This window comes from Puntigrus tetrazona, chromosome 5 (assembly GCF_018831695.1).
Source record: "Puntigrus tetrazona isolate hp1 chromosome 5, ASM1883169v1, whole genome shotgun sequence".
Taxonomy (NCBI): Eukaryota; Metazoa; Chordata; class Actinopteri; order Cypriniformes; family Cyprinidae; genus Puntigrus; species Puntigrus tetrazona.
The window spans coordinates 17675219-17698282 of record NC_056703.1 but is presented as its reverse complement, the minus strand read 5'-3'; the positions used below and the strand labels follow the sequence as shown (position 1 = coordinate 17698282).

The following is a 23064-nucleotide window of genomic DNA, read 5'->3' as shown; positions in this document are numbered from 1 at the left end:
TGCTACATTTATTTGATCCAAAATCCAGTAAAAAAGACTCACTGTGAAGTATTATTTAAAAATAAATGTATTATAATTGTATAAAATAGCTGTTTTCTCTCTCTCTCTCTCTCTCTCTCTCTATATATATATATATATATATATATATATATATATATATATATATATATTTTTTTTTTTTTTTTTGTGTAAGATAGAGAGAATATATTATTATATTGCATTAATTTTTTCATATTTAAAATATATTTATTTTTATTTATATTGCTATGTTCATTGCTAAACTGAATTTTCAGCAGTCATTACTCCAGTCTTCAGTGTCACATGATTCTTCAGAAATCCCTCATATGTGCATATTATTATTAATGAAAACCATTGTACTGATTATTGTTTTTTTTAAATACAAAGCTTTACAATAGAAAAATAGGATTTTTTCTGAAATATTTTCATAATTATGAATATCTTTACTCTAGTTTTTAATGCACCCTTACTCAATTAAAACTTCTTCCGGGGGAAAAAAAAATCTTAGCGACCCAAAAACGTTTACTATTTGCTTTAAACAATTTTCCATCTGAATTTATCAGGTTTGGTGAAATCAGCTGTGCACGGTCGTCTTCTGTGATCTTTAATATAGTTTATCCCTATAATCTTTGTAAATATCAGAGTTTTTTATTAGTAAAGAGGTAAACAAGCATATTGGCATTAGCCAGATGCTGCACAGTTTGACCCGTGTCCTCTGTATGTTTGCTTAAGCTCTGGTCTGAACATGATAACACAACTCTCCTCTCACCCTGTACTTCTGCCGTATGTCTTTTGTAGGATAACGACTATCGTATGTTTGGAGTGACACATGCTTTGAATATTTTACCATCTAGTAGCCCACTGAAACGTTTGTATATAAACTGATGTATACAAGAAAAATCCACTTGAAAGGGATAGTTGTACAGTCGCAGTGGTGCTTTAACTTGTGGTTGTCTCTGAGTCTATGTGGACGTCTGTCTATGTGCATCTGTGTGTGTGTGTGTGTGTGTGTGTGTGCAGCTCTGCCGGTCTTAACCACTAACCAGTGGTCACTACAAAAGCATGCTTGGATATTTAAAGCAGGACAGTAGATGTTTTGAACTTGGCTTTTGGGTTGCTGGGACACAGCTGGGTAACCTTGTCTGGCCCGGGGTCTATTGTATGAGGGTAAGGGTGAGGTCTGTCGACCGACCCCCTCTCCTCACTGTCTCGACTGCACAAAAGTACCACTTGTTAGTGTGGCCCTGCTGTCCACATTCAAGGTCTACGGCCATCAAATATAGCCATTGTGTCGACTGCAGGCTAACACAGGGCACACTGTGGAGTTGATGTAGGCCACAACTCTGGGAACAAGGGGCGAGGAGAGTCTGACGACACAGACGGTCTCAGTTTTAATGCTCTAATAGAGAATATGACAGGAATATTTTTTTCCTTTCTTCCTTAGTTACCTCTTGATTATTAATTCTGTTAACAAGAGTATAAAAAAACCAATACATTTATTTAGCAAGAATGCATTACATTAATTAGAGGATATATATATATGTGTGTGTGTGTGTGTGTGTGTGTGTGTGTGTGTGTTTGTGTGTTTCAAATAAATGCTGTCTTTTGAACTTACTAGTGACTTTTCACAAAAATACATTATCCGTTAATTAACTGTTTTGCAACAAACTGATTGATTACAATCAGTTATTCATTACTAATGAAAATACATGTTACTTCAGCAACGAATCAGCAGATTAGTATGATTTCTGAAAGATTGTGTGTCACTGAAGACTGAAATAATGGGTGCTGAAAATTCAGTTACATTTTAAAATATCGATAAAAAGAAAACAGTTATTGTAGATTGTAATATTATTTCACAATATTACTGTTTTATGTCCTTGGTGGACAAAAAAACATTAAGGAGAGAAGGAGAGAGTGTCTATTTAATATATTTGAAATATTTTTTCCCTAAGTTACACTATGTGCTGGTGTTTTGCCAGCGTATTCCAGCACAAATGTGTCATGGTATAATGTTTGTCGCAGACAGTTATTTGTTGAGCCGGCACCCTGGCATTCTCAGACACCCGCAAATCCTCTGCTACGTGTATTTATGTATCTGTGACATGTAGGGTTGCGCTATGAGATACGGAGAGGTCAGCCAACACACGAGAAAGTGAAGCGGCCAGTTTTTTGTTTTTGTTTTTACCTCAGAGTTTTTCTTTGTGTGTTAATTCACTGTCTCTGGGCATCTGCTCCTACCACACCTCTGAATATTTTACAGTTGCTAGAACCAGGGCTGGCCTGAAACCTCAACACCGAATCAACAAACAGGGACAACAGGATTAAATGAGGCCGTTACACCACAACAAGAAATCAGAGACGTTCCAGCTCGCAGGGAAAGCGAGCGTGTACTTAACCACACCAGCCGGTCAGCTTGCTTTGACACTGAGTGGAAACTTAGGCCAAGCCCATTTACAGTTAAGCCTCCTCTGCGGAGCCCCAGAAATAGAATCAGCTCCTTTATCATGTGTACACATCAGGCCATTTGTGTGTGAGGTGGGGACCGCTCGTTTCTGGGCAGCTGTAATTTTAGTACTTCCCCATTGTGAGGGCGATGGCTGGGCCACGAGCGCACGGGGAAGAGACTCGTGTGGCTTTTGCGAGGGAAACGGCGTGCCTCAGAAGGTGGACACTGTCGTGGCCTAGCGCGCTGCTTTTGGCTCTCAGATGCCTTCGAGAACAAACAACTGTAAAAGTCAGTGAAGAGAAATGAGTTTTGTGCTACTTATTGGCCACCTGAATCCCAGCTGTGCTGCTTCTGATCCATAAATCAAGTCGCCGAGGCTCATTCATCAGCGGTGTCTGGCACACGCGTCCTTAGCTGAACTCGTCTGTCTGCTCTCGACGGGTCACTTTAACTCTTGCTTGGTGTTGCTGATCGCTAATGACGGGCGGCCTGCTTGTCTGCGCGATCTTAGCACTCCGTGTGTTTCGTGATTGGCTCAGGGTGTACTGTACTGTGCGAGGCTATTTAATTAATCTGCGCACATTGCAAAATCACAGGTTTCTATGGTTACCCAGAGCAAAGTAAGACCAGTCTCTATGAATGCTTCTATCGCTCAGATCTTTTGTGAAGGAATAATTAGGTTTTTTTTTTCATCGTGATTGTGCATTCGCCCAATGACTTAAAGCTAAAAAAAGGTCAAAATGCATATATACGCCAAACCTTATATATGGCTCAGGTTGAGTTGTTGAAAGACTTTAAATAAAGATTTTGACTTCAGTACAAGACATATGAAAATTAAGTTTAGATACTTATTATGGAAGTAAATGAAAACACATTCTGGGGATTTAAAAGCAGATGTTAAGCATATCGTTTTATGAAAGCACTTAGATTCACTTAGATGTTAAATTAAGTTTTATTAAGCCATTTTGTTCTCACTACATTCACGTCAATGTGCATATTGTTACTGTCTTGTGGCTATGCTATAGAAAAAAAGTGATTTTAATATTTCTGAATCCCCTCCCAGTTATTTCCATTGTACGTTTCTCACTAAAGAGCAGTGACATATCGCTCGGGGCTTAATGATATAAAATATATAATTCATATTAAGAGTGGTACTTGTGTGCAATGCAAATTTCTTAATAGTAAACCTAAAATGTGTCTTAATGTCACTGTTGATGAGGATTGCTGGGTCTTTGAATAATATCAGTCTTTAAAGCAGGCCTATACTTGCAGAACTTCCACTTCAGCTCAATTAAATATACTTCAGTATATTTTTAGTTGGACTTAAGCACTACTTCCGCACAACTGAAGTGCATCAAGTACAAAGTTAGCCGTTCCAATTTAAGTATACCAGTTTAGTATACTCACTGCAATGTATTTATTAAATAAATGCATTACATAAACACACATATTACATAAAAAGTACGTAAATATAATAATAATTTAATCAATTGTTGTCATTTTTATTATAATTTTTATTGTTATTATTATTATTATTTAGATTTTTTTTTCTTTTAAATGCTGTGGATTGAGCTCAACTGAACCCATTATATTAAAGCATAGAAATGTATTTTTATCAAATGCATGGGATCAAATGCTGTGTTATTTTCTCATCTCCACTGTGAACAATGAAGTGTAGCTGTTCGAGTGTTTAGAGAAGAGCTCCAGCCAGCTGTTTTTCGAGCCCCATACTTCACTGTGTATGAGGAGACAGGAAATGTATCAGTGCACATGGCACTAACATCCACCCGCTCACACTTGTACAAACACAATCTCTCACAATCACAGTTACTCTTCCTGGTTCCCGACTCATGTCCTCCTTATTTTCCTTGAATCGTGCAAATTGCGCTTTCAAGACTTTTCATTTGAAAAACAACAAAAACCATCGCCTTCAAATTAAAGAAAAAATCACCATGGCGAAATTGCCGAGGACGACATCTGCATCTAGTTTTCCTCTTGAGTGTATGATTGGGAAATTCATTTATGTCTACCGTATAATTCCTAACCCTCTTTTAAGTGGCAAAAGCCATGCAGCACTCCACATTTTCCCCCTCGAAAGCAAAAAAATTGAGGGATTTGGATTGAAACAAAGACTCCGTACTCTGTATTTTTTTCCAGTATAATGCACCCCTCTGGTTCTTTGGAGATGATGAAGTCGGGTTAGCAATTGTGGATGAGGAATAAAGATTGCTTGTCTGATCCACTTCTGGTAGTCATAAGAGAAAGCCACATGTGCACACATGTATTTATCATTGATTGCCAAATGATGGCCTTCACTGTCAATACTTAAGGGCCATGGATTTTATGTCGTTTATAGAGACTGCTGCCTTGGGAAATGAGATGTGATAGTGGCAACCTTCCCATTGTGCTCCAGATGGGACTTGGAGTGATCCTTTACGGTTGAAATAAAGGGTCCTGAAATGACTGGAATATCATTCTCCCTCATATTGTACATTCAGATTTTTTTTCAAATGTAACTTTCAAATGTGATGGATTTGCCGGGGGGTTTTATTCATTCAAAATAAGGAAATTAATTTGGTTAACATAGAATGTTTAAACAAAAACATCCACGTTCTTGTTAAAAAATATATATATATATATATATATAATTATATATTTTTTTAATGAGCTTCCTAATGAAGTTTTTACAGTTTTGCTCTCATTTGACACCAGCTCTTAAAGCACCAACCAATGCCACCTGTCTCTATTCATCAAACACCTGCCTCCTTGCCGCAAAACCATGAGAGGAACAAATGAGCCTCATCTCTCTCCTCTCTCTTTCTCTTCATCTACCCACACTCCACATTTGCATCTCTCAACTTTTTTTAAAGAGACATGATGTTGCAACAGTTTGCTCAGAAACAGGAACGTTCTCAAGCAATCTGTCACAAATTGGGTTTAGCTTAAGACCAAACGCCTCATCCTTTTTGCATTTGGCTGCACGTAAAGCTTCGCGCTCTTTAGAGAGACTAGACTTGCATCGTGTTTCACCATTTTTAACACAATTAATGCCAAATGATAATGAATTATATCATTATTCTACCAGCGATTGTTTTTGTTGTTTTCATTTAGTTTGTTTAGTTTAATGTTTTGTTTTGCTGCAATGCACTTCCCATCTCACTGTTCAGAGCGACAATTAAAAAATATATATATATATATATATATATTTCAAAACAGTATTTGATTTGTTTTGTTCATGCCTTTTACATTTCTGTGTGTAATATTAATAAGATTCATATATTTTTAATCGATATGAAGTACTGAGTTATTACAGGTTTGGCATCTAATGTGTGATAATGTAATAATTCGGATAAATAAAATAATGTAACGGTATCTCACATTCATTTTAAAATGAAAATGTTGCTGTTTTTAAAGCATTTTGTCCTAAGAATTTCAAGAAAATTATATAGCTTATCCTTGATAATCAGTTGAACTGGGAGCTTGGATTTTTTTTACACAGAGGCCGACAAAAAAAAACATATTTTGAGTCATAATGACATATAATGATTCATGAGTGAAAATCATCCAAGCGTGACGGGGTGATTTGGGGTAGCTGAATTAGTCTGGTTTGGTTTGATGGAGGGTGAATGAGAGGGTGTGTTTACCAAGTGTTTGGTGCAAATGAATGAGTGGTGGTGGAGGTGAAAGTCGGGTGAAATGGTGTGGAAACATCGAATTGAAAGAGCACATTCTTGGTGAAAGATGGTTGCAATACTCCAGAACGGATAAAACGGTGTTTAATGGCTGCATGTGGTGAAGGCTCACTGGAAGCGTGTGGAGAGCTGCAGACAGGCTTGAATAGAGGCTTCACAGTAGATGACGGTGCAAATGGTGCATTCTGGTGCAGGCGAGAGAGTCAAATGAAGCTTGCTTAAATGGTGTGGCATGGTGAAAGTTTGATGTGCTTTAATTAGGTTCTCTTATGTCTAACGCCTTTTTCCCTCCCTTTCTGTCTCGCATTAGGAAATGGATATGGAAACCACCGTAACTCTCCGGGACTTCTGGTGTCCTCCGGAGGCATGAACAAGAGCATGCAGGCCAAGTCCCCTCCACCGGTGAACCTGGGGATGAACAGCCGTAAACCTGACCTACGAGTTCTCATCCCACCCGGGGCCAAGAACAACATGCCCTCTATTGTAAGTTCATCACAGTGTGGCGTCTTAAATTTCACTAAGAGCCCTGATGATACAACCCATGCACCTCAGTTCCTTCATAACCGTCCGTGGTTCTCCTCTCCTTTCTTCTCATTTCCTCTCTAGTAGTTTCATAAACCAAAAAAAAATAGATTAGAGTCCTTCGCTTTCTCGCCTTTGGTGTTGTTTAGCAAAGCGCTCACCTGTAGGTTCACGTAGTGTCATAGGCGACCATCAGCTTCACTAATTCTGGATTTATCATCCTCCCTTTACTGCCATCAGTCCGAGGATGTTGACCTTCTGTTGGTAAGTGACACTGTCACTCGAACCCGTGACACGGGCTAATAGACCTGAAGGGCATTTGTCGTCCTCATGCGCATTAAAAGAAATAGCGCGCCCTCAGATGTTGTTTAGCTTATTGTTCTTATGCCAATAGTGCACACGCTAACCTGTAAAAGTCGTATTAGTAAAACAAGAACATTTACAGAGCCAAGCTCCAGAGTGACATCTAGTGGTCACGAGAGCCTTTCTTTCAGGTCTTACTGACCTCTCCATCTCCACCTCTGCTTTTCCTAAGCTCTGTCACATCATTCAGTCATCGTGCCAGCATGACAAAAGAAGAAAAAAAAACACCTCCAACCCTTCTGTTGCCTTGGAGACCTTGAGTTTCTATAGCGACCGATGCCCTAAGAGGGATTGTAAATCATAGGTTGAGAGGCTTCAGTGTCAAGTGATTATTTTTTTGTTCATTATTTTGGGGAGGGGGTGGTGCTTTAAAGAAGACAGAGATATGTTGAAGTCTGTTGATGTGAAAAATCATCTATACGTGTCCCTCTTGCCGTCTTCCCTTTCTTATAGAATCAGAGAATAAACAACTCTCAGTCCGCACAGTCACTGGCGACCCCTGTGGTTTCTGTAGCGACCCCTACTCTACCGGGACAGGGAATGGGCGGCTACCCATCAGCCATTTCCACCTCATATGGTACTGGTAGGTAGAATTTGACCTGCCGTAAACCTATATGCATAGACACTAACATTGAGTACACTTTGTGTTACACACACATTAAGCAGAATATTTAAAATGATGAGGAATAAATGTCCATTTTATAGTTATATCACTTTAATGTTAAATGCATATTAATACACACATTTTTTAATTATACAAATAATATAATATAATAAATACTTCTAAAATCACAGTCTAAAATACTGTTCAGTGATCTACTACTAACGATCTATTACTAATTACTTTAAAATCATATAATTAGCTTAAAATAAATGCATTTAAAAAGAATTTGTTTATTCATTAACTTTTTTTATGTACATATCGCTTAATTAAATCCAGACTAAATTAATGCATAATCTCTATGCAGGACTGATTTATTGTCTATTACGTAAATGTAAAAGAAAAATAATAGTAAAAGAAACTGAAATCTTGAGCTTCGAAACCAGTGAAACTTACTTCGCTCTTTGTAGAAGTTTTCTATTTAAATGTGTATTATTGCAGTATTCAATATATTAATAAATGTAACAATATCAAACGTTATTTTCTTAATCTTTGAAATTGGCGTGATGTGTACAGCTTATTGGAATTAGAATTATTACCTTACCGTAACTTATGTTATTTATTATTATTGTTTTAATCCACGTTTATTTAATTTCTTTTTATATTTCTTTTATTTTGTTTTGACATCATTGGATGTTACATTGATATATATTATTCGAATAGAATCTCGTCGATTTGTCTGTTCTGAATGTAACAGCTCCGTCTCTCCAGCAGGCGGAGACATCGTTCTCCTTATAAGCAGCACCGTGGTTTAGGACGCGAATGTTAACCCAGGTCATGCGTTTTCCTTTAGAATATTCTCTGAGCAGTGCGGACCTGTCCTCGATATCCGGCTTCAACAGCGCCAACACTCTGCATCTGGGTTCAATGAGTGGATGGCAGCAGCATCAGATCCAGAACATGCAGCACTCTGCTCTCAGTCAGCTGGGGTGAGTCGGAGCCCAAACGCACATGCTCATAATTACCTATACACACGTCAAATAGCCTTACGCACTTAATATGTGCAGCTTTTTCTCACCCTTACTGTTCTTTGTCACTGTATAGAAAACACTTAACAATTCTGCAATAGTACTATTAAACAAATGTGATTTGATTGTATCTTTGGCACAAGAGTGCACCAGCACTCGTTCCGATCCGTAACCCCCTTCATTTCCTTTCCTTCCTACAGAAATTGCTCTAGCACTCACTTATGTCAGGGTTCAAATCTGTCCCTGCCCTCTACTCAAAGCCTGCACATCAAGTCCGAACCTGTTTCTCCTCCTAGAGATCGATCCAGCAGCACCACGCCCGGCGGCTACGGCCCGCTGCCGTCCCACCAGCAGCACCAGGGCCCGCCCCCGCAGGGGCGACAGGACTCGGGCCGCTCCCCGGCCGACAGCCTCAGCAGCTGCGGCAGCTCGCATGACGGCAGCGACCGCGACGACCACCGTCCCGACTTCCATTCGCCGTTAGGATTGGGTCGGCCCGGCCTGGACGAGCAAGACAGCCCATCCGTCAAGCGCGTCCGCCTCTCGGAGGGGTGGGCCACATGATAAGCCTAAGCCTAAGCCCCCCTTGTGGACAGCCCCGTCCTCGATCTCGACCTCCCCATGCGAAGCGGCTCGCGCGCTAATCATTGCTCTCCCTTGTTCTCTGATTTGCTGTAGAGAGGGGGAGGAAGTGCTCTCGAAATTACCTGTATTTTTTTTTATTATTATTATTATTATTATTATTATTTTATCAGAGTGTGTCTGATATACATATTGTTGTGATTGACTGGGTTTTCAGGGAGGGAAGCGGGAAGGAGGACTGATACGCCGGGGTTGGGGAGGGTTTATTGGGTGGGGTTACTATGCATAACTTGTGCAGTGTGTGGAATACAATGTAAAGAATTACCATATATGCATATATATTTACACGTTGTGTAGGTGTACATGTATGCAGAGTAACAAACCAACAAAAAGTGTCAGGTACTCTTGGATCTTCTTCTTCTTCTTCTTTTTTTTTTTTTTTTTTTTTTACATGCCTCAGTGGCGTTCAGCCACGAGAGGAGCACAGCAGAGAGCGTATCGCGGAGGTGACAGCTTAGCACTTGAGTTGTTGTAACCAGTACAAAATGTACAGATTCCTTTTTTTTTTTTTTTTTTTTTTTTTAGCGCCATTCGCTAAATGTATGTTATGGGTGACAATGTCATGTTGCAGGTTCAACGTTATTGTACATAGAGAAAAGGCTGGGACACGGGGGAAGGGTCAAGGTTGCTGATTTCTCACGAACATAACTGTTATGCAAGAATTTCGAAGGATTGTACAGATATATGTGCAGGTTCTTTGGTTAAGTTATGGGGGAGTGGGTATTTCATGAAAAAAAAATCAAAAATAACTAATTAAAAAAAAAAAAAAAAAAAAACTCTCCTGCTGAAGGAAAGGAAATAGCGGGACGGAGATGAAGGACTTTAAATTAAGAGCCATGTTACTTCAGACATTTTAACCTAGGATTTGCAGTTGTTGTTCAGTATTAAAAGAAGAAAAAGAGAAAAAAAAAATTGTATGATACACTTGCTTATATTTTCATATCAAAAAGGAATACAATGCAAAGCATTTTTGTGGCTTTTTGTAGTTTATAAGAGCCAGAATGTGTTTTGATAGCTTTGCTTATATGAGAAACGATAGTAAAAGGATGAGAAACCTTGGGCTTTTCAAACCGTAAGCCATGACAGTGAACCCTTGCTTTGCTCAATGTTTTTTTTGTTTTTTTTTCTTTTCTCTCTCTCTCTCTCTCTTTCTCTCTCTTTGTAGAAGTTTTGTTTTTAAACGTGTATTTCTAAGTATATTGAATAATAATATTAAGAATCTTTTTAAAAAAAAAAATCTGTGAAATTAACATGCTTGTGTATAGCTTTCTAATATATGAATATATATGATAAAAAAAAAAAAATTATGGTCATAACGTTTTCCCCGTTGCGGGGATGTGCAGTTGCACACGTTTAATCGTCTTTCTTTCCCCCTTCTTTTTTTCCCTTCCACCGGACTGAGTCTTTCAGGGGCAAATGCGTTCAAAACGATGCTTTCAAATTGAAGTCGCACTCATAAATATGCCCCCCCCCTTTTTTTAATAAGCACAAGGTATCCACTTTGCTCTGGAATACTCACAACCTTTCCAGTGTCACATTAATGGACATTGCACTGAAGATTTTATAATATAAGACAGCACAGTCATAGATACCTCATGACTGCTCGTGTAAGCTTGCATCATCATTTAGTAGATTGTGACTAGTTTTGTTCAATTGATATATACATATCTATCATTGTGCATTCTGTGATTTTGACAGGACATATGTTAGTCTGTTTTTTCTACCAAAGACAAAAAGTGATGTTTCGTTTGCCGATCCATTCTCCTTTCTGGGTTTGAGACCATTGTGTTTCTTCACAAGTTGTTCATGCTAGTGGCTGGTACCTCTGACTCACCCTCCCAGTGCCTCAGATTACCTTTCAATGAGTTGGTCTTGTTGAGAATTGGGAACATTCTCCTCTAACTAACAAGTGTACAGTATTGTGAAAAATGCCATTGTTTGTTATATAGATTTCAATTGTCCATATATGACTCTCCGGTTGTTTTCTTTCTTTTTTTGTTATTTTTTTGTTGTTTTTTTTGGTTGACCTTTTTGTTTCTCTCTCACTATCTCTCTCTCTCTCTCTCTCTCTCTCTCTCTCTCTCTCTCTCTCTCTCTCTCGAGTGTTGTTTCCATTAAGTATATAAATAACAAAATAAAAATGAAAAAAAAAAAAATGCTGAAAAATTCTGTAGTAACAAATGTAGCTTGTATAAACCTACAATGGGTAAGGTTGAAAGAAAGTGTCTTTTTTTTGTTTTCTAACCAGGAGAAAGAGGCTTTCAGCGGCACAAGCTGGACTTTGTCGCCACTTGAAGACAAGATGTCATTAAATTAAACCACATCTCTGTATCTCAAGGGACTTGATTCAGCTGTATGTAGTAAAAATTAATGTATGGAATAAAAATTGTTTCTCCTGCTGGGACTAAAAAAAAGGTATTTGTATTTTGCAGAGAATTCAGTAAAGTTACTGGCTTTCTTAGTTACACAGACGTCCTGGTGTGATTTTTGTTGTGTTCTGTCCCTCAACTCGACAGCAAGATATCTTTATGATATCTATTTCGTCAGTACCTCTAAACAAACAAAAAAAAATCTATTTAAAACAGTTAATAGTGTAAGTTTTATTATTGTTGTTCTTGTCAGCATGTGTGGGGCCTATCTTCAAATTCGCACAAGGCTTTGCCATCCATGCAGCTATGAACCAGAAGCTGTGATAGTCAGCAAACACTTAGTTTGCCTGAAAAGAAGAAAAAACTAATAAATCATATTCATCGCACCTTCACACGTTACAACCTCTCGGAACTGTTTTGTAAAACTCTATCATGTTTCTTATAAGACGGCATTGAAACGAATGCCTCGAGTCGTGTATCTAGTCAGTCAGTTTCTTCAGCCAATCAGAAGGCTTTTAAGCGCTTTCTGGCGCGTGCACAGTGGAAAGTCCATATATGGAGGCGGAAGCTGAATTTGGCGCATTTTCTTCGGTTTAGAGGATGCAAAATGTTCGAGATTTCTCACCTGTCAACGACGTCCAACACAGCCAAACCTCCTAAAAAGACGTAGTAAAATACTATAAACCATACCGTACCATGTAAACGGGAAGAAAACAGCTGAACATCAGTACAGCTGTTCGTGTTTTGAAGGAGGTAAGAGTTTTAAAACGGCCTATAAACAAATTTAGCTTTGCTTCTGATTTAATAGTATTGGGCCGCCATGGGTTTTCCGGAGTGACAGGATTGTGAAATGACATGTTTAAAGTCATCTGATGAACATACAAACAATAACATCGCTCCCAACACCCGAATATTCTTCTTGTTTCTCTTGAAAATATGTTTAGGTCACAAATGTTAATCAAGTTCTTCCATTCTAACCAAAGAGCTAACATATTTGTTAGTAGCCTATAACCGGTATTAAAAGAAGTAACAGTACATTTAATGTGTACGCGTTATAGTCTAAGCTATCGACCTTTTGATTTTTAATGTTGTTTATTAATTGCCTATATTAACAATGTTAAAATGCTTTCAGTAAAAGGATTTGAGATGACTACATTGTAGTAGAAACAATAAAGGCTGTTGAAGAGACAATGACTGCTTGTGGCCACAAGATGTCGCCATTGTTCAACGGTTAAAAGATTTCGTGACAGGCAACGCGTCGCCTTTCTTTCTTTCATTCACCCGCTTCTAACGTGAAACCGGGATTACTGAACTAATCTGATGCGTTAAAACACACATACACAGACTACTACTGAACAGGCATAGGCTACACGTTCGTGTTCTTTGATCTAGTCATTAGTTTTGTATTTGTATTATGTGTCGCGTTTTATTTGTTTTTGCATTTTAAGCTTTTTCTAGTCGTTTGATCGTATCGGTTGCTGTCGGCAAGTAGGCCTATACAAAATATACAATTTTAATGCTCAAAATAGGCCACTTTCATCACATAGATTCCGGAAACCTTTCATTTGTATTTTCCCCCACATCAGAGAACATCACGAGCTTGTCACGTGCAGTGTGTAAACGATGCTCCTGATTATATTCTTACTTTTGATATTTATAATTTAAATATATATATATATATATATATATATATATATATATATATATATATATATATATATATATATATATATATATATATATATTGTAGCCCTATATAAAACTAAAATGTATTTCTGAACGCCTGTGGTGATCAAAAAGACAGTCACAACAAAGATTATTTCAACGTTTAATCAACAGTTTATTTTCCACAGAAGATATTATCTCTCATTCGAGTCATACTCGCAAATCTTTCAAAAATACATTATATATGAACAAAACAATCGAAAGAAAGGGAATCGAGGGCGCATTTTGACGCCGAAATAAATCGCGGTCTGCGACTGAAATTAACGCGAGATGGACAATTAAGAAATGAACGGATATTTTCATTTTTGCTTCTTTGTAAAAAGTTCGTAAAACGTCATAAATACCATTTCATACATCGAACACTGAAACTTTGTAAATGTAAAAAAAAATAATAATCAAAAGCTCGCATAGCTGTCAATTCGTTGCAGTAAACGCATTTCTACTTTAAGCTTTCCGCTAAAAAAAAAGCTTCTTTAGAACAAAACAAGAAAATGTTTAAGCGGTTAAGAGGCTTTTCGTTATTTTGTTTTATTTCATTTTATTTTTGATTTGCTATTCATTCAATCAGTTGTTTTTTTTCTTCGTTTATCATCAGTTATGCGTGTAGGCTAATCATAACCGATAAATAGACTATCACGTTATAGTTTTGATATTCGGGGAGAATATCGAACATTACCAGACGAATATTTCAGTCCCGAAATATGAATTCTCTTTCTTTCTTTTCTGTTTAAAGTGCATAAAATCCATCAAACACGTCTCCGCCGTAACATCTCGAAGTCATTTGTTCGTCAGTGTGCTTTGTAGAAAACGAGGGCATGCATTTTAACATTTTCTGCAATCATCAAGTGAACGTGCAAAGTTTTTTTTATTTATCAACGTGGCATTTAAAATTAATTTTTAAATGAAACCATGCGCGATAGTGCTGCATTGTATTGTTCTAAGCTTGAAAGTGGTTATCACAATGTAAAAAAAAAAAAAACAATCGTGCAATAATCATTACGGCTCGTGATCTTGAGGACCCATTTATAACGTATCACGTGTAACCCGCGTATTGGCCAGAAGCGCCAGCGACACTGTATTTTAAATTACATTTTTAAAAGAAAATTAACCTTTGAAATGTCTCTTTGCTTACTAACACGTTTCCCGGCTTTATTAAGAGCTCTGGGTCGAGTAAGAAAGCGGAAAGTACAGGCTAAAAGACTTTTCCCTCGCGTTTTTTTTTTTTTTTTTTTTTTTACAGCAGGCGACTGCTTCAAATTTCCAGCAAGAGCGACGATAGTTAGTCATCGCTCATAATTGAGGGTCCAGAAAATATAACGAACTAGACAAGAAATCTACCTTAAAGACAACATTTGGATACGTGCTTTTTTTTAAACTCTTGCTGCTCACCTATTATTGTGCGTGAAGCCTGTTGGATTGGATTTGATTTCCCCAGAATACAAATTAGTGTAGTCTAACGTGTCCAGAAAAACAGAAAAAGACGCAAGGCTCCTAAATAATGTAAAGCTTATATTTCTAAATCTATCACACTTGATTACAGTTTGATACCGTTGTGTCTGTCAGTTTGCTTTTTAAAGGTGATGACCATCTTAGATTAATATAAATGGAAGCTTTGAGAGAGAGAGAGAGAAAATAATACATAATCAAATACAATTAAGATGATGGATCGCTTTATGAGTTTCTGAATGGGATGTTCAGGTGGAGTCGTCGTTCTTGTCTCCTGATGAGCTTCACACCACTAGATGTCGCCGCGTGTTACAGAAAGGCATCTCGGACTCCGATTTCGTTTCTCACTTCGAACGAATTTCTAGAGAACGACCGGCTGAGGCAATATTTAGAAATGACTTGAAACATCATTAAGAATAGAGTTTATTATTTATTTTTTTTGTTTGCTGTCTGTCACGTTTAGAGGAGTTGTGCACGGGGTTATGTGTCCTGCACTGAAATAAAGATGTAGCCATAGCAGTCGAAATAGGGAAGGGAAAGCTCAAGTTTATCAACACCGTAACATTTTTTTTAAATATGCACCATTTCATCTCAATTCTATGTTAATCGTATGTGTGCACTGCATTATTCGGCTGAGCTAAACAATAGAAAGAAAACACGAATGTCTTTGTATTGAATTACCTGGAAATCAGTCTATCTCCACTCCCTCTTCACATATCTCTCTCTCTCTCTCTCTCTCTCTATCTCTCTCTATCTCTCTATCTATCATACGTTTAACTCACTTAAACAACAAGTCTCTCCATATATTTTATAGCCTATTTCATATGTATGTATATGTATATCTATAGCGGTGATATTAATGATTGTGAAAAGAACCACGAGAGAAAAAAATAGAAATAAGCCACAGGGTTCGTTTAGATGTTAGACTATTTAGATTTCCCTCCTTCTCATCTTTTGCACGCCTGATTAAAGAGGCTGTCCATTAATTACACGTCTGTTTTTGATTAAATAAGTGACCGTGTTGACAATTTGTTGCCTGTATTTTTTCTTTTTGCCGTATGTTTATGTACGTCGATAATATAATCATTATCTTTTGAATTTAAAAACACTATTTAAACGTTGGGGGAAATGTCCTGTTCAAGATACGCAAAACTATAAAAAATGTTTTAATTAATTTAAAGTAGTAGTCTAACGGTTATAGAAATGTGTTAGTGAATACAAAACTCCTACATTTGTCAATTCCTCACAGTGAAACGGCTTTTTTATGTCTCTAAAACATTCTTTAATTGTTATTAAGACACGTTTGGATTGGGCTTTAGGGGTGTCTTCGGGAATTGCCTGAAATCTCTTTTCATCCTGCGCTAAGTCGAAATTCGTCTTAATATGCACCTGACCTTAACTTTTACTAAGTATAGATTAGGTTACTTGGTCCGGAAAACCAATCAAAGGCAAAAAAACAAAAACAAAAAAAAGCTTAGAATTGAAAGCTAAGTAACATGAGAATATCGTGAAAGTAAATTTAGATTTGAAGAGAGCTAACTGAATTCATTCTCCAATATGCTATACAGAAACAGTTTTATATTAGAATTCAGGAGGTTATTGTGAGTCATTGTCTCCCGTTATATTTATAGGAGCTGTGGGAAAGTTTGAAATCCTTTTCTCTATAGGTTTTAAATATGCATAAGTATGGTAATCGCGGTCCTGCTGTGTTGCAAACAGGCGCAGCAGATCACACATGTGCTACACAACTTCGGACCGTACGAAGTCGCCGGGATGAGGACATGCAGAGTCTAAGTAAGTCCCGTTTTGCTCATTGACGTCTGTTCGTATAAAGATATATAGCAGGGCTGTCTGAAGTTTAAGGCGGAAAACATGCGAGCATAGGACAGCACGTGTGTTGACCCACTGGGAGTAAATCTTTACGTGTGCCCGTCTGACCACTTCTATTGGGTGCCAGATCAGTCGAGCAAAGGTTCACAAGATGAAGATCAGACGCTTTACGAGTAGGAACTATGAAGAAGAGATGCTTAAGATTGCGCAAAAAAAAGTTCTGGAAAAGAGTCTCGACTCGAAAGTGAACGCAATTATATTAATAGGAAGTGGATATTAGGCCTATTGATGACTTTAGCGGTAAGTTTTGAGGTCGATGTATGTTTGTGTCAGCGGCAAGTTTAAAGCAATAGATTTCGTTTGTCAATTAATTTTCGGAGCATCTGGCTCATGATTTCAGCTATTCTTTTTTGTTGACTGTATCAGACCAGGCTGTTTGTCCATGTGGGTTAAAGACAAAACTAAAAGTGCGATGCCTATTTTTGAATTACTATGCAATAGTTTACAAAATATTCAAATATTTTTTTTGTTCTCGAATAATATTGTTAATACTGTTAAGTGCACAGAAATGTAGTTTTACTCATTTTTGTTCGCATAGACGATTTCAAATATCGCAAATATTTGCTTTGTCTGGTAGCTAACTACCGTTGCGTGATCTTTTAACCGAGTATTTGTGAACGAGAGATGCTCTAAATTAATGATATGCTAATATAACACTATGTTCTTTGTGCCTTTCTGTCTGAGCCGCTCAAATGTCTTTGTTCGCTAATGCTTTTGAATATTTACTGGTATTTTATCATTTCTATTGACCGATCCTTAAGGTACGAGGGGAAAACAACATTAAGCGTCGTTTAACCTCCTTTAGGTCGCGCAAATTAAGCAATAACTGAGACAATGCTTCAGCCCGTGCAATAAAAATCCGCATCGCGAAGAGCCAAAGGCGCACGAAACGAAACGGAATCAAGACAACGCAGCCATCGTGAATGCAAAGGAAATTCAAATATACCTTTTAAATATGCATCAATATTAAAAATTATACACACGCAAGGACCAACTGCGGTGAAGACGTGAGAATGGCGGAGCAGGCGTCTCATTATGCATGATGGGCGACTTCCCTGGCAATGAGTCTCCGCTTCTTTGCTGCATATGGTCCAGTTTCACGGTCAAGAAAGGTTCTTCCTTTCAATAAAAAAACCCAGCAACTTACTTATTCTTCCGAAAAAGAAACGAGCCACCTCGAAGCCGACGAGGGGAAATTACTCCGACCGCTGAAAGAAAGGCTATGTTGGGGGATTTGCATATTTGATGCGCTAATTTCCCTGATGTATTTAAATATGGCTGCACGTAGCCGATAGGCTTGCTACGTCATTGGACGTGACCTCGTTGTAAAATCTAAACGTGAATTGGTTTTAGTCAAACACAAGTGCCAGCGATAATTGAGAAGAGCGAACGAGGAAGAATTAGGCGACGTTATTTGGAAACACGTCCGGAATCTCGAATTAGGAAATACCTGCGCGCGATGGAAATCTGGAAATGATCGTTACATTTAAAAAAAAAAATAAAGCTTTAAAAAACGCAACAATAATAATTAATGATGATGATGTATAAATATGCAGTTATGCATGTTGTGAATTGTGAGTTGTCCAGGGGGGTTTACCCTCCTTAATTAATATTTGAATGCGTATTACTAAATGTCAAAACAAAAGGTCTGGCATCGGGGTCTCACGAGCGCACGGATACGCGTGTGTTTTCAACTTAGAAGTAAACGAGTGCGCGTATTCAGATATAAAGCCGGAGCACAGCAATCTCAGTCGCCAAAGGGGGTAACTATAGCAACCCTATTCAGCATTTTTTTGGTTCATTATCGGATAGGACACTGACAAAACATATTTTTATTATTTATTATTTCATTACAATTTCGCATATAGACCATCAAAAGTAAGATGCATTATTTAAAAGCATTTTAAACCACGAATAAAGAGACGCCAAAATAGAACAGGCTGTGTAACTCGAAGGACTGCAAATATTCTCGGGTGTAGCCTATAGGCCTGCGCGTTCACGACACGGGGCAAAAAATGTAATACGAGGCCCTGTTCTGCGCCTTTGTGCGCGCACTCGCACGTGAGGTTGTGGTGAGTTTAAATAGTACCAATTTCACTTTTCTCTTTTCTTAGTTTTTTTTTCTTAGCAAGCTATTACGTATCAGAGTGTAAGTTTCCCCCGAGCCGATGATGTCCTCTCGGTGTCAGATGGCCGTGGCGTTCCGTCAGTCAGAACGTGTTGGGCAGAAGCGCTCGGAGCAAATTCATTACCGCAGTCAATCCGTAACCTGGTCTGGGAACTTGGGGCTAGTCCACGCCAATAGAGGAACAATGCCTCCTCAGTTCAAGTCCAACAAAAGACCTGGCGAACTTGTTTGAATTTCAGAGCACGTCCTTTCTTTCACAGAGAGGACTGCCCCCTCCCGAACACCCTTCACGAAAAAAAAAAAGAAAAGGAAAGAAAGGGGGGGAAAAACATGCCGACCTTCTCTGCTCAACAGTGCACTTTTCTATTTGGTGCTGCAGACAAATAGGTTATGGGAAACTTCTCAACCCCTCCTCTCTCTCTCCCCCTCTCGCTGGCTCTCGCTTATACGGTAGCTGTCGTTCTCGTGCGCTTGGACTGCGCTCTTGTGAGAATCAGAGCCGCCGAGGCACGCGTAATGAACTGCGTATTAGCGGCAATTTTAAACCGAAAGCTGCCCGCGCAAGCCGGCTTCTCACCTACAGCAGGAGTTGCATCTGGTCACGTCGACTTCGGCTTAATTATAAAAACCCTTTGCTCAAGTGAGTACATCTGGAAACACTTCTCTTGTTTTCTTTCTTCTTTTTTTCGTGGCCATCAGGAATAATACAGCGCTGTTGGTTACATTACAGATTTTGACGGAAGTAATGTCACAATTGTACAGAGTTTATTTTCGAGATATTAAAACCACATTGCAGAGCAGTGTCATAGATATTAACATAGCCTACTTTGAACTGATCTAACACAAAGCACTTGTCTCAAGGCCAAAGTCTCATGCAGCGACAGTACAATGTGGCCAAGTCTCACAACTTGTCATTATGCGCAAGTCAGTTCAATCTTGCACAAATTTCTACGAGATGTTATGTGAGCCGTCATTGCTACTACTTTAACAACTGCTTTGTTGATCAAACCTCTTCACGATTCTTGACTGGATGAACTAGTTCTTGGCTGTGATGTTGTTTCAGGAAAGACGATCAACTTTCACGTGTGTTAATAATGCGGGTTTTTTCTTTATACGTACAGCTATGCGAAAATGCTTCACGTGAGTCAAATATCTTATTGATTTTATCACTGCTCTGTGTTTGCTATTTGTTTTTGACTGCGCTCTAGAAGGCCTGAATGGGGAACAAGTTTTCCAAGCTATTATTTGTCTTTTTATTTTAACTGCTGTTGACATTATTCACCCAAACCAATTCGGTTAGTAAACCATTACATCAGATTAATGATATCTGTCTTCTGACCCGGATGTGGCCACGATTACAGACCTGTAAGGCAAAGAGTTGCGTTATTTGTGTACGTTACTGTACAGGCCTACCAGAACACCTGGTGCTTGAGATGTTTCAGATAGTCTGTGTAGTTAATGAAGCAGCGCGCAAATGAATTGAAGACACGGTGTGTAAGATAAGTGATAGAAATTATTTTATTGAGAATGTTTTTCAACTTTGAGATCACGCGCATACAGACAGACAGACAGGCATAGGAGAGAAGAGAGAGAGAGAGAGAGAGAGAGAGAGGGTCGTGCCGTGAGTCCCACATTCTGAAACCCACAGAGATGCTGGAAAGTCAGCATCACGTTTTGATTGATAGGTTTGTTATCCACTTACCGCACTCAATTATAGCTCTCACGGAACAGAAAATAGGCACGAGCATGTAATCAATTGAAAAAATAAGAATCCGATATCAGTGGTCAGAATCTAAGGGCATAATAGCAGCAATAGAAACCACCCCGCTCTGTCTAGAGAGCAGCTGCTATACATACCTCTGCGTGCAGACCGTCAGAGCCGGAGGGAGCGATCGCGAGATTCCTCTTGACGCCGGCGAGCATTTTCTTGTATTCGGTCGCACTACATTCAAAAATCCCCGTTAGCGAGGGTGAACGGCGTTGCCTCTTACATATTTCCACCAAGCACGCTCGTCGCTGAAAATGCGTTACGCGTACAGCAAAAGTGCGTAAGGATCGCCGCTTGAAGCTGCGCGAGGGACGCGAGCGCTCTCCGGAGATTTCTAATGACATCATCATTATCATCACCATCATCACCACCACCACCACCATCATCATCATCGCCTTGCACTCCCCGTGGTCCGAGACCTTTGACCTTCTCTGGCTGGTCCATATTTTGGTACTGGAAGCCCGTCCCCGCTTACCCCCTCCGCCCCCACTCCTCGAGATGTGGCCCTGTTCCCTCTCTCAGACCGCTGGCAGCAGCAACACAATCCTCCTCTCGTCTCTCTCATAGCAGCTCTCAGGGATCTGTGGCATTACCGATCTCCTCCGTGCACGGACAACCTGCCACCACTCGGCCAAAAATAAGAGAGAGATCTCTCCGTTCAGTACCGAAACAAACGCGACGTTATTTCCGTGTGCACTTTTTTCCTCTGGAATCGGATTTTTCCTTTGTATAATCTCGCTGCTGTTTCCGTGGGATATCTATCGCTGCTGCCACGATTTAATAGAGCCAAAGGAGCCTTTTGTGAGATTGGGAGGTAATTTGCAATGCAAATGATGGCCTGTGCGAGGATGACTGCTTCTTATTCGACAGGCTCCCTCACTCCAACTCTCATATTGTTTTAACGTTAACTGCTCCGATGTCAAATGGATTATAGCTTCCGTTTTGATTCTCATTACCCTGTGAAGAAACTGTCATTTATTTTTGTGGCGAGCATACCTACTTTTAAGAACCGCAAATGACAATTGTGAAGTCCCGTGCCTATTTTCATTGTTTTAGCAACTTCTTCACTTGGATTTATTCTTGCACACGAGACACGGAGGTATCCGGGGATTACTGTTATGGAATTGGAAGCGAGTTGTTATCTTTGGTTATCTAGCTGTATGAGTATGTTGCACTTCATAAAGCTAGATAACCGAAAGTAAAAACTGCCTCCTGGCTCATCGAAAACTCTGGATGCCTAATGACACGAAGATACATTTAGAAAATGCATTATTACATGTCAGTACCGTTTGGAGGGCTGTTAGCTAGACACGTTGTCAAACGAGAACTTGGCTTTTATCGATTTATTTTATTTTGCTTTCTTTTGGTGGCACGTTGCTGTGAAAAGCATGCAATTTCTACTTAACGCTCGCGCGCGCGCAAAAAGAGAGAAACGTAAACGTTAGCGAGCAAAAAAAAAAAAAAGTCAGCTTCGTTTTCCCCATGTAGAAATATTGTTTTACGCAGCGTAATAAATTAATAGGCACGCAGAGATTAAATGAATAACACTCGAGTTTGTATGATCTCACCAATTTACCGAAAACTGACACGTGAAGAGAGAGGAACCCACGTGCTCACTATTTATTTCAGCTCGGTCGCCTTTGGCCAGGAAACGGCGCTGGCATCCCAAACAGAAATAATTAGGACATATAGAGAGAGCTGACAAAAATGAAAAGGGGTGGGCACATGGGGAGCGAGGGGGTCGGTCCTCCTTAATTGATTCCGTTAAACGGAGCGCAGTAGATGTGAACGACTGGACGCTCCCATTCCCACGCTCGAGGGCAAGTGGCAATGCCACGGCCCTATCCAGAATATGACAGACAGCGCCGGCGGGCTGGGGGGGCTGGGGGCGACATGGGTCATGAAAAGATGTCAAGTGCACCCGACTCATCTGCATCCCTTTAGAAAGTGGCGACCGTTCCCAGCCTCGGCAGACGCGGGCCCCAAAGCAGGAACAGTAGCCTAACGGCTGTGAATATATCACAGGCATGATAGCTATATACGCTGCTGCCGCTGAGGTGAATTGTTTGTAAGTGTGGGAATAAGGCGTGTGTATGTAAAAGAAGTGGCGTATTGAGCTTGAAGTTTTGAAGCATAGCTTCGCTGCTGCTCTGCTTCAGACCGCGTCGAAACATGACATCACCACTATTGTCCTCAAAGCGCTTGCATTTGAACTTGACAAGTGTGAGATTTCTTTTTTTTTTCGTCTGGCTTAACGCCCTCTCATTATACCCTATTTATTCTTTGTAGTGGACTTTTAATTTAGATCTACTCTTTTGTACATTTTTTCCGATTTTTTTTTTAAGTAAAATATTTTTAGAGGCCAACAAGGCAAGTTAGTTGTAGATTAAAATAGACATTTTTCTAGGCTTAGTAAACCTTAA

The 23064-nt window shown here is 39.2% G+C and overlaps 1 protein-coding gene and 1 long non-coding RNA gene across 13 annotated transcripts in view; both read left to right on the top strand.

Moving 5' to 3' along the window:
* The window catches only part of mef2cb (myocyte enhancer factor 2cb), a 69266-nt gene extending 57484 nt beyond the window's left edge, over window positions 1-11782 (top strand). For 6 of the 11 annotated variants that reach the window (XM_043238994.1, XM_043238998.1, XM_043239004.1 and 3 more), the window contains 4 exons: window positions 6470-6642; window positions 7498-7627; window positions 8499-8634; window positions 8874-11782. In XM_043238994.1, coding sequence (XP_043094929.1) covers window positions 6470-6642; window positions 7498-7627; window positions 8499-8634; window positions 8874-9237 — 803 coding nt within the window. In that variant the 3' untranslated portion in view covers window positions 9238-11782. Of the gene's footprint in view, window positions 1-6469; window positions 6643-7497; window positions 7628-8498; window positions 8639-8873 lie in introns of those variants that run through there. The other 5 variants (XM_043239005.1, XM_043239000.1, XM_043238999.1 and 2 more) reach the window with 2 other exon arrangements.
* A 476-nt stretch (window positions 11783-12258) lies between these two features.
* LOC122345155 overlaps window positions 12259-23064 on the top strand; it is a 39929-nt gene continuing 29123 nt past the window's right edge. Inside the window, exons 1-2 of one of the 2 annotated variants that reach the window (XR_006250975.1) lie at window positions 12259-12437; window positions 16575-16985. This is a non-coding gene — a long non-coding RNA (uncharacterized LOC122345155). Of the gene's footprint in view, window positions 12438-13509; window positions 16986-23064 lie in introns of those variants that run through there. The other variant, XR_006250974.1, reaches the window with a different exon arrangement.